The sequence below is a fragment of the Primulina eburnea genome, chromosome 10 (genome assembly GCF_022965805.1).
Source record: "Primulina eburnea isolate SZY01 chromosome 10, ASM2296580v1, whole genome shotgun sequence".
Taxonomy (NCBI): domain Eukaryota; kingdom Viridiplantae; phylum Streptophyta; class Magnoliopsida; order Lamiales; family Gesneriaceae; genus Primulina; species Primulina eburnea.
The window spans coordinates 37,794,898-37,807,591 of NC_133110.1; the positions used below are offsets into that span (position 1 = coordinate 37,794,898).

At 30.2% G+C, this 12,694-nt stretch overlaps 1 protein-coding gene across 1 annotated transcript; it reads right to left on the bottom strand.

Annotated features, from left to right (window-relative positions):
• Positions 1 to 9,034: 9,034 nt before the first annotated feature.
• On the bottom strand, positions 9,035 to 9,920 carry LOC140803963 (uncharacterized). Its single transcript, XM_073159809.1, has one exon. It carries the CDS (start codon positions 9,852 to 9,854, stop codon positions 9,096 to 9,098), a length of 759 nt encoding a protein of 252 aa, XP_073015910.1. The 5' UTR covers positions 9,855 to 9,920; the 3' UTR covers positions 9,035 to 9,095.
• Positions 9,921 to 12,694: the final 2,774 nt, after the last annotated feature.

Genomic DNA, 12,694 nt, shown 5'->3' on the forward strand with positions numbered 1-12,694 from the left:
AAAATTTTGTTAGAACATCTCATGTGTTGATTTTATGAGACGATTCTATAAGTCAATTTTGTAAATTAAAAATATTTTATTTGTGTCGTCTATGACAAAATTATTAGTTTTTATGTCAAAAATATTATATATTATTATAAATATGAACATAATTCATATATATCATAAATTCGTTTTAGAAGTAACATGTTACTATCACTAGTTAAAAGCGAAAAAAAAAAAAGAGTGAGTCTCATGTGAGACCGTCACACGGATCATAATCTGTGAGACGGGTCAACCCTACTCATATTCACAATAAAAAGTCATACTCTTAGCATAAAAAGTGATACTTTTTCATGGGTGACCCAAATAAGATATCCGTCTCACAAATAAGACCCGTGAGACCGTCTCACATAAATTTTTGCCAAAAAAAAAAATAGTATAAATCAATCACAACAGGAATAGATGGATATTTTTTAAATTTAACAAGGGATTTTCAAGAATTATGGGCTCTTCCGACTTCCTTCTCCTTGAAATCTATCCACAATTGCTAGGGATATAAACGAACCAAACCGTTTGTGAGCTATTCGAAGCTCGATTGGATAAAAGCTCGTTTAATGAGACTCGTTAAGATAAACAAACCAACCCAAACTTTACAGTATTCGGCTCGTTAGCTCGTGAACATGTTCGTTGGTAAGTTCATGAGTAATCTTTTAGATGAAAAAATAATAGTTTTGATATTTGATTTATTGATTTTGCATATTATTTATGAAATATATAGAAAAATCTATTAAATTTATTTATTATAATAAATTTATAGATTTTAATAAGAATAATATATTTTTCTTTAAATATATAATTTACTTTTTAATTAATTTAATGAAAATTTAAATGTATAATTCATATTTATTAAGCTTGTTTAGGCTCGATAAAGACTTGAATAAGCTCGTGAGTCATGCATATATTCGTTAAATAAAGCTCGAGCTTGGCTCGATTATAAACGAACCAAGCTCAAATATTCAAGAGTTCGGCTCGACTTGACTCGATTACATCTCTAACAATTGCCATGTCGTATGGATTTCACTGTTCACTATCTACTTAAAGTTGATAAAATACTAGCATGGATTTTGTTATCTATTTAACAAAAGCAAATATCTTTAATATAAAGGCTAAATATGGGTTCTCTACTCTTAAATTAGACATGAGTAAAGCCTACGATCACAGATCGAATGGAGTTTTGTTAAGGTAATGATGATTAAGCTGGGATTTGCGGATGCTTGGGTTAATCTGATCATGAGATGTGTTACAATTATACCTACTCGTTTCGGGTTAACCATTCCATCTATGGCACCATTCACCCTCGAAGGGGCTACTTGTGTTGTGTGTTCAAGGTTTATCGTACATCATTTCTAAAGCTGAGGACAGAAGATTGTTCATGGGAGTGAAAATTGTGAGTTCTTGTCCCCCTATATGGCTATATCCCATTTATTTTTTGTTGGCGATAGCTTAGTCGACTTTTTCCAAACTCGCTGATGGCAAAAAAACCTCAAGGGTAGATATTTCAAATACTCTGATGTGATGGAGGAGGGACTAGGCTTGAACCCGGCTTATATTCGGAGATCCTTGTTATGGAGTAGAGAACTCATCAAAAAAATGGATTTGTTCCAGAGTAGGAGATCATGGGCGGAGTATTTCAGCGAAAGTGGATCCTTGGAAGGGCCAAGAATGAACCAGCTGTCTGACATAATTTTATGGCTAATTAAGTGGAAGCAATCTTGGATATCCCTCTGAACCATAGCTAAAATGTAGGCATAAGATTCTGGCCGACCAATGTGGATGGTAGATACATGTTGGAGATTAGTATTGCTGAAACTCATCCGTTACAATCCACGCATCCGGCGACTACATTCCCACTGCAGCTAATCTTGGAACGCATCATGTTCAGACCAATGGTATTTGCTCTTTATGTAAGATACATTGTGTTGGATTTTATATATTCTCTAGAAAAAATCTGGCTATAAAATTTATTTCCGATCAAAATCGGAACATAGCGGAGCAATTACATAATTTCATAAATTATAATTGAACATATGAATATACATTAATGACGAATGTAAAGAAAATTATTATTAGAAAACTAACATCTTGTAGTTTTCCTATCTTTTTTGTGTGAATCTGAGATGCGTAGAAACCACAGTCTTCCAATACGATTCTTTCTATTGACGGCAGTGTGTGGGAACTCAAAAAACGCAAATACTAGAAATCAAAGTTTTTATTTTTAATTTTCTACTATATTTTCAACTCATGAAAAAATAGAGAAAAAGTTAATGTGTTTTTTCAAAAGACTTTCTAGGATCTTATTTATAATTATTAAAACAAGAGTCCAAATCTTAATCTAATTGGGACTCCAAAAATTCTGCCACTTATTAGTTATTTAGGATAGGCAAATTTTGACTTGGTTTGAATTGTATTATCTCAAGTCTTTTAAAACTCTTTTTAAAAGTCTAGGATTTCTAGAATTTTATCAAAATAAATTATAATATCATTCTACTTATTTTTAGATAATATCTAAATTTTATTCACAATAAATTAAAGATATTAACAACAACTTTTGAATATTACCATACTAATCCCAAACCTATAACTATCTCATGATTATAATTTAATATAAGTAATATCTCATAGTTAATTATTTTTATTTCCAAGCATTTGAAGTTATGGAAACAATTTTTCCATATTCACATATGATTTCTAAATTGCATTTCTAGCTCGTCATTAATTTGGAAAGGCGTACCAGGGACCATTGACTCATAATTAGATGCTCCAATAAATTGGATAAATAATTAAACTCTTTAATTAATTTATCTAATTTATTAATTATATAAATACTCAGGTAAAAATATGGAATTGCACTCTTTTTCATTATGGAATATCTTTATCTACAAAATTGAGTAGTTTATTGATATAATCATTTCGTATGGATTAATCTTCCATAGACAATTCATAATTGAAGCTAGGAATTTTTCGTTTACCTCTTCCATGACATCTTATCCGCATTTACAATTAATTCACTATTGAGTGATCCAATGTATAACTTAATTATAGATTTGGTGGGCCCAACACTCAGTTCCAGAATTAACAAATGAGGAAATCTTCTTTCTACTTCTCGCAAAAAGGAACAAATTTCATGTCTGTGAATTCGTATTCTCAGCCATTCATTTCAAATATAAATCTAAAATGCAAGTATTAAGAATTGATAATTGCAAACTTTAAACAAGTAAATTAAGAATCATATTGAAATGAACATGAGTTTATAATTACTTCAGGATTAAGATTTGTCAAATAATTAAACATAAAATCAACAAGGCATTAACAACTCCACAGAATCACATTAACAACTATAACAACATATAAATGTGATTAAAACATAATTTATATACTATTGTTGTTGTTACCGAACTGTAACATACATATACCTTCCATTAAGATAAAAAAAAATGATCAACTTTAACTTTCAAATTTACCGCTTCGGCCTATAAATTAAAAAATATAACAAGTCGAGTAATTTTTCAATTCATCAATAATAATTCCAATAATTCATCAACTATTATTTCAAAAATCTTTATAATTGAGTTATTTTTCCAAAACTCAAACTCAGCACATTATTATCCAAAATTTTCATCTTTCCGCTTAAGATTATTTTTCTAACTAAATAATCGTATTTAAAGTCTAAGAATTTTCATATAATTAACTTTTCGTCAAAAGTTTATATTTCACCATTTTCATCTTGTACCTCGATAATTCATCACATACCAATCCAAAAGATAATTACAGTGCATGGTTGGAATTCTAACTCAATTTCCGATATTTCATTTGGAAACATCAAAATGAGATTCGATAATTTCGATAGGCTAATACTGACAAAACAACAACCCTATGTTGTAAATCTCGAAACAGAATCCAGATCCATCATTTGATATCTTAAAATTCATATCTCATTCATTATTGACTCAAATAAATATCCGTCAATTAGAAAACGCAAATAATTAAATGTTTCCAATTAAAAACATATTCAAATTCTCAATCTTTTGTGCTCAGAATTAATTAGAACACACTTCATCGACCAAATTTGCGGACATAATTATGTAACATCGCAGTTCCAGGCAAACAAGCATAAATATCTCAATTCTTAATGGAATTAAATGATTCTAGTTTTATTTCAAAGAAAACTCTTAGATCTACAAATTTCATGCAAACCAAATTCCAGAATCCTAGTACACACAGCTCATATTTCCGAAATACGGTAGGTTTTCATCCCGACTCAAATACAGAAAATAGTTTAGATACATTTTGATAGAAAATTTATATCAAATCTATGACTGATTGAAATTTGATTATTCCAGCTACCAAAGAAATCCAACATAAAGCACTACAAGTTATATATGAACCAAAGCTACAATTTCCTAATGCATAAATCGCTACAAACCTGAAAACAGACACCTTGAACAAAAATGCCCCACATTTGAAGCCTAACAAATTTGTATAGATTCAGTAAACTCCTGGACTACCAAAAAAAAAACTGGATATGAGATCTTCAAGCCCTAATAACGTTGGTATCGCGTGCGGTAATTTGAGATAATAAATATGAAAATAAAGAATAAAATGGACACCGAGATTTACGTGGAAAACCCCTAAAAATTATTATGGTAAAAACCACGGGCAAGATGAAAAGAATTCCACTATAATATTTTTATGGTGTACAACTATCTCACTGTGTTTCCAAAGAGAACACGCACTCAATTAATACAAGAGAACAAAACACCTCACAAATATTATAGAACTAAGCACTCAAATGCTTATAAGATGAGAGAAAACTCGAAGAATGGATGATTTGAAATGAAGGAATGATGCACCTATTTATAGTAGAATTTTGAGTTGTGAAACAGCGTATAAATCGTGTTCTGTCTGAACGCATCCTTGCATTTCAAAATTCTTTTCGGCCATTTTGACATTCATTTAAAATGTGCGCCAACTTATTTTGACTGGATGAGCCGACATTTCTCTCACTTGGAGATTTGATTGAGATTCAAACACATCTCCACACATCCTTTCAATCTCGTCATTATCTGCTGCTTACATTTCTGCTAGGGCACTTGATGATCTACACCACTCAAACTTATCAGTGTTCACTGGCTTGGTCAGAAAATCAGCCATGTTATCTTTTGTATGGTTATTCTGCATATCCACATTTCTTTCTCTACTACTTCCCATACAAAGTGAAATTGGACTCCAAAGTTTTTCGTCATGGAATGAAGGCTGGATTCCTTGCAATGTGCAAGGAACTCTGAGTGTCACAAAACAAAGGAACTTTCTCTTGTTTGTGTCTGATATCCTCCAATAACCTTTCAATCCATATTATATCCTTGCAAGCTTGAGTAGTTGATATGTATTCTGCCTCCGTTGTAGATAATGTCACAAATGTTTGCAATTTTGAAACACAGCTTACTGCTCTCCTCGCAAGTGTAAACACATAACCATTAGTAGATTTTCTCTTATCAGGATCACCTGCATATCTGAATCGACATAGCCCCTAAGTGTAAAATCCGATCCTCCATAACATAATGCAGCATTTGAAGTACCCTTAATGTATTTAAGGATCCTCTTGACAGTTCTCGAATGCTCTCGTCTAGGATTCGTCATGTTGAAGTACCCATTAGTAGTTGCATGTTGAAGCGTTGCAAGACTTTCTTTAAATACTTTTTCTGCGAAAGCCAAATCTTTCTGTTACTCCTATCTCGGTGAACTTGCATCCCTAAAATCTTGTTTGCTGGTCTCAAATCCTTCATATCAAATTACCTAGCCAACCGTGCCTTCAATCCTTAGACCTGATCTTTTTTGGGGCCTGCTATCAACACGTCGTCCACATACAACAGCAAAATGATATATTCATCATTAGACCTCTTGAAATATGTACAAGGGTCTGCACTCAGTCTGTTGTATCTAAGGTTCATGATAAATGAATCAAATCTCTTGTACCAACACATCGGCGTCTGTTTGAGACCGTACATAGATTTGTTCAAAAGAATAATAAACGTGTAGGAAATTACGACGAACATAGCCTATAATTTTGAAAAACGGTACATGCACAGCCTCATCTTTAGAAAATTGAGACGCACATGCGTCTTTTATTTTGACAATAAGGCTCCTGCAATCACTCATGATGGTATGGGATGCCTATAAATAACAGTAATTGAGATCCTTAAGCACACACCTCATAAGAAAAAATACACCATCTACAGAGAGTGTTGAGTGCTTGGAAGGCTTCAATCAGAGAAAAAACTATAAAAATTATAAATTTTCAATGATCGGAGGTAAGACTCGATCTGCTTTCGCATATTATTTATCATGTTTATAAATATGTTGAAACATAAATTTTGAGAAAAACTCTAACACCCCACACGCATGACAACGAATAAGAACAATCTACAATAGGTTCAACCCAAATATACTTGTTCTATTAATTTTTTTAAAAAAAACTTTAGTTTCATTGTATATTCCCACTACCATTATAAAGATGGTAGACTAGTAAGCATTCACAAAAGCTTCTTGAAACCAATTTAAAATACTTCAATGGGTGCATCATTTTTTTTTTTACAATTAGTTCAATGAAATAAGTAAATCAACCAACGTGGACCACCCATGCACACCACAAAATAAAACCACATCCATTCAAATATTCAAACAAAACATAATTTACTTAAAAACGTAAAACATAACATGAAATGATCGCTAAGTCAATAAAAGAAATCAACTTTTTTTGGAAACTCATAAATCACATCAACCTTTAATAAAAACATGAATCAATCAAAAAAATAATGTGTTTTCATCGATATGTCAAACGAATTGTTAAAACTTGGCTTGTCTCAAGAGCGTAGATGGTTCAAAGATGACGTCGGCGACGAGAAAATACCACGAGCCCTGATGGGTCTATGAAATGGATTAGAAAATCCATTCTTTTGAAACCTTAGGTGGGTGAAACACTAGCCTCCACTCTCTGTTTTTTGAAATCTCACGACTAAAATTTAAATAAAAGATGCCTCTAATTCAATATTTTTTCCCTCTCCTGCAAATTTGAAAAGGGCCTTTATATTTCAATAATTTTCCTTGTAAATAAAATTTTAAACTCTTTCCGTATTCGGATATCTTCCTCTGGAAACCATCTCGAAATCATCATGCCTGAAAAATCATAGTTAAAATGCAAATATTGTTAAAAATATCAATTTGACTATCAATTAATTCACTATTTAATATCTAGCCTCCAAATCATTTTCGATCTAGGTGGATTTTTCTAAAATTTTCGAGCTTTAATAATTTTATTCATTAGGTTATATTAAGAAATATGGTAGGTACATGTGATATATGTAAGATAATACTCAGCACAAGAGGGCGTATCGTCATTATTCGTGATTTGTTTCTTAACTTTGGATGATAATTGATTTCGTGATTAAATTAGTTATTTGAAATATGTTGATCAAGTTGAAAAAATGCTATATTATTTACTTAAGTTCATAAAATAATTTAATTATTGTCAACATATTTCATTAATATGAATACAAAAGATGTCTCATATTTAAAAATATATAAATCAAGAATATTATCTGGATTATGCGTTTACATTATATTATTTTTCTAACACATCTCACTCATTTATATTTTGAATTCAAAATGAACATCTTGTAAAAAATATACCTAAAATAATACTTTCAATGTATAACAGAACGAGCCATGATGGGGTTCTACTTCCATCGCTTTTAAACGTCATCCAGCATTCAGAGAATTAAAGCAGCCGGGCCTCGAGTGGTTCAGTTTGATTTGGACTAGTCGATTGTGGATATCTACAAATTCTTTTCAATATCAATCCAAAAATATAAATAAATGTTAAATAAAATTGCCTACCAACTAATTATAAGGAACATTAGATTAAAACAATAAAATATTCTGCAATTTTGTTTAATAATATATATATATATATATATATATATATATATATATATGTGTGTGTGTGTGTGTGTGTGTGTGTGTGTGTGCGCGCGCGCGCAAATACATATTTCAGGGTTAGATTTCGCAGTATTTATGGTATTGCAAATTTTATTTCTTTTTATTGTGAATGATATATTAGAGGAATTGTGTCACATATGTTTTTATTTTATAAAAATTTAAAAATAATTTTTATTTTAATTTTAAAATAAAAGTTATTAATCTTTTAAATTAAAAGCATGAAAGAAAATAAATATACAAAAATATTATATATATATATATACATATATAATACATATATATATATATATATATATATATATATATATATATATATATATATATATATATATATATATATATAAATAGTTGGATGGTTAAAAGGTGTTTTAAGAATTTAAAAAGTTAAATCACCATATCAAAATTAGTATATATGTGACTTTAATTCATTAATTGTTATTAATCTATTTTAGAAAAACCTAATTAGCCAATGCATATACGCGTCAATACTCCGTTACCCCCAAAATAAATATTAAATATACTAATATATATATATATATATATATATATATATATATATATATATATATATATATATATATATATATATATAGTTTAATTCATTTATTTTTGCTAATCTATTTTTTTTATTGTAAAAAGCCAATTAATGCACGCCTCAGTACTCCATCGGGCCCTAAATAAATTATAAATATATTAATTCATTCAAAAAATAATTTATAATATACTTTATTTTTTGATAACTTACAATTTGGTAGTTTCATGTAACAAAACTTATAATATCGTTCTTAATTTTTTTTAATTGCATATTATAATTTTGTAGACATAATCAATTTGATCTTCTTCTTTTTTTTTTTTTTTTGAAATTGAACAACTGGGTTAATTTATATTATATAATGATATTTTTTTAAAAAAATTAATCAAAATAGAAGACATTTAATTTAAATCAAGAACATTAATTAATTAATTAATCTAAAAATGCAAACATAAAAACATCAAATTTTGTATGTACATTAATTTATAATTTATCAAAACGCAAGAGAAAAATTCCATGCATGCATTTACTTCTCGCCTTTCATCCGTCTTCTGCCGCCACCTCCGCCGCTCAAAGGCAGGCGGCTCGCCGGAAACCTCCCGGAATCACCACGCAAGACTACGACCAAGTCGACGAATGCGTGCAGAATGAACTTGTACGAGCTCTTGTTATTCAAATCCAAATAGCAAAACAACAGCTCCTCCATGAATCCCCAGTCCACTTTCCCTTCTTGCTCCAGACGCGCCTCCACCATCTCCTGCATTGATCTGCGGAAGTCCTCGTACGGATTCGGAGAACACGTCAGGATGGCAATGAAATCCCCATGCGACGCCTCCGGTTCCTCCTCGGCAACATTCCGCTCCGCCCTCTCCGGCGCGGAGGAGTCCGTCGTAAAGGCGGAGGTTGACGAAGAAAACGCTTCATCCGTGATCAGCGAGCTGGACGAGCCGGCAGCCACGAAGAACCTAGCCGAGCCGCATAGATTTTCCGGCGGCGGCGTGCCGATTAACTTCGGAGAATCGAAGGCGAACGACTCCATTTGACCCTTCAAGGCATCTTCTTCTTCTTCATGCTCCTCCAGCTGGTACAGCGAGCTGAAATTCTCGAACAAGAACTGATCGACGCCGGAGAACTTAACGGCGTCGTTTTGTCCCCCTTCCCCGTCGGATCCAAACGAAGACGTCTTGCTATGTCTACTGCTCTTCAGCCGCAATTGGATTTGTTTGTTCGAGATTTTGATTTTTGAGAGGTATTCTTGAAATGATTTTTGGATTTGCGTAGGCATAATTTTTTTCTTCAAAAAAAAAAATTTATTTTAAATCAATGTTTTTTTTTTTGTAAGAGATCACGGGGAGTAGTATTTATTTATAGTCGAAAATTAAGAATAAAAAAAAATTAAATCATGAATTTAATGATGTCCCTTTTTCACTCGGTTGCGAATCGTGTAATAATAATATATAATATAACTCGATAATTATACCAATTATGGTAATAAAATAAATTTTTAGAAAATATTTATAGCATATCTTTTAGAAAATATTTTTTTGTACCTAAATATCATTTACATTTGCTGATTATTTAATGATATTTATTAATTTTAAAGGAAAAATAATTGTGTGGCTATTTAATGGAAATAAAAATACCCTTTAATGTGGTGGGTGTCATTTAGGTGTACAAAGAGTTTTTGGACAATTATTATATTTTTAAATATTTTCTTTAATTTTCATGCTTTTATTGAAGAAGACGTATGAGTGATGACAACTAATAAGTATAAAATACATTATTTCCTAATATTAATTATAGTTATCCTATCGAAGATATTTTTTGACCAATTGTGCACAAATATCCTCAAAAAAAATTTAAAAAACTTTAATGGATATTTTTCCAATTTAATGGTCTTAAATACAGAAAAAATAACACATAATTCGTATGATAATTGCATTTTAATCAAATGTATTTAATTTCTTCAAAAAAAATATTATTCTTAATTGGGTTGATTAATACAATTATTTGGGTTTATATAGAGTAATTATGGATACATAATAATATGTTTTTAGTTTAATTGATTAAAATTGTGAAAATAAAAATTCACAATTTTGTCGTTTTAACTATGATAAAAGAAGGGAAAAAAAGGATATAAATTATTTATCCTTACTAAAACTAAGTAGTAAAAATCATGCTCAAACCCAATTATTAACGGATTTTTTAGTTTGAGAAATTTTTTTATGATAAACACTGATTTCCGAACCAATCCGATCCATGAAAAAAATTATTTTTATGTTACAAATGTATTTTTCAATGTAATTATAGATCAAATCGACTCGTAGACCATCTATAAAAAAGACGGACTAATAGTAAATCGTCCCTAATAAACTCATGTCATGCATGGGCCGTGAAATAGTATTAGTTGGGCCTTTATTTGGGTTACGGTTTAATTAGGCTACTTGACTGTCAGCAGGTTGGGTACAGGGATCAGAATAAGCCCATTAAGTCCCGTAAATATATTTGAATTGAGCCTAATTAACAATGACAAAAACTTGTGTGAGACGGTCTCACGGATTATATTTTGTGAGACAGATACTTATTTGGGTCATCCATGAAAAAATATTACTTTTTATGCTAAGGGTATTATTTTTTATTATGAATATTGGTAGGGTTGACCCGTCTCACAGATAAAGATTCGTGAGACCATCTCACAAGATACATACTCATTAATAAGTGCATTATTTTCTCTATATTATTCAGTCTTATAAAACAAACAACAATAAAAAATTAATAACAAAATATTTTTTCAGAAAGTTTGTACAACTCTATATGATCACATTCATATTTCTTGAAATAGAAATTATTTACATGTTTTTTCCCTTAAATTTAAAATTTAATGGAACGTCATCCCTAATATTATCATAACATTCAAAACTTACAAAGGAATAATATTTTTGATCACGTAACTTACATATTTTTTATTTTTGATCATTTATCAGTCAATTCACGAATTAGTCCGTTAATTTGAGTCATTTTTTTAAAAATTGTAGTCATTTTCCGTCGGATTTCTGGCATGACATCGGACATGTAAGCAACATCCCTCGCCCTTGTAGCATTTTCAGTACCATGTTAGTATTTCATGACGCATGTCACCATTCTGGTAAAAATGCCTAAAATTATTCTGATGGTCCTAGCCATATAGTTGGTATATGAAGATTTAAGGCCCACACGCAAGAGACAGACATATATATATATATATATATATACAAATTTATATCTGATATATTTTTTATTTTTTCTCGTGTTATTGTCGATTCACGGTTTTATTATACAAATTTATATTTTTTTTTTCAATTTTAATCTTTTTTCATTTCATTGGAACAATAATATAACACCGAAAAATGATGATTTATCATCTAAATTGCTGAATTGACGACACATTAACATTCCGGTAAGAAAAATCAAAATTGAAAAAAGTACACATTAGTACGTAGACTAATATTGTAAATTAACGATAACATGAAAATGGTGATTTTATTATTTCACATGCTTAAATTCAATTATGGCAGCATGATTTATAACCTCCATTAAATTATAAACAATTTAAAATAGAAATAGTTAAATTATATGTCTCATCTAGCTAGGAGACAGCCAAAGACTTTCATCATACTAAATTACATAAAAGAGGTTTAGTTAAACTTAATAATTATATTCAATGTTTTTTTGTTTTTTTTTTTTTTGCGGAATATAGAATGGTTCGGACAAGTTTACTCTATCACAAACCGTTCATCCTTGCCAACCAGCACAACCTTAGTATTGCTCAGTCATATGGGTGAAAACTAGTGAACTGAGAGGCCAAACAAGTTCTTCCGTAAATAACAAATATCATATAATAAAATCAAGACATCCATTAAACATTTTTTCTCAAAACTTTAACGTATTAAAATGCATTTTTCCTCAGATTTTAACATATAAAAATACATTTTCATCACCTCGCTTTCCATTCTCTCTTTAAAAAAAAATATCAACTCAAGGCATTTTTGAAAATATATAACAATCAAATAGTCAACTTTTTCCATTAAATCTTTCCCAACCTCAAATGCTCAAATAAAAATCCTCAAAATAACTTTTATGAAATGA

Excerpts from the sequence above, each read along its gene's own strand:
- LOC140803963 (XM_073159809.1), bottom strand. The coding sequence starts at position 9,854 with ATGCCTACGCAAATCCAAAAATCATTTCAAGAATACCTCTCAAAAATC.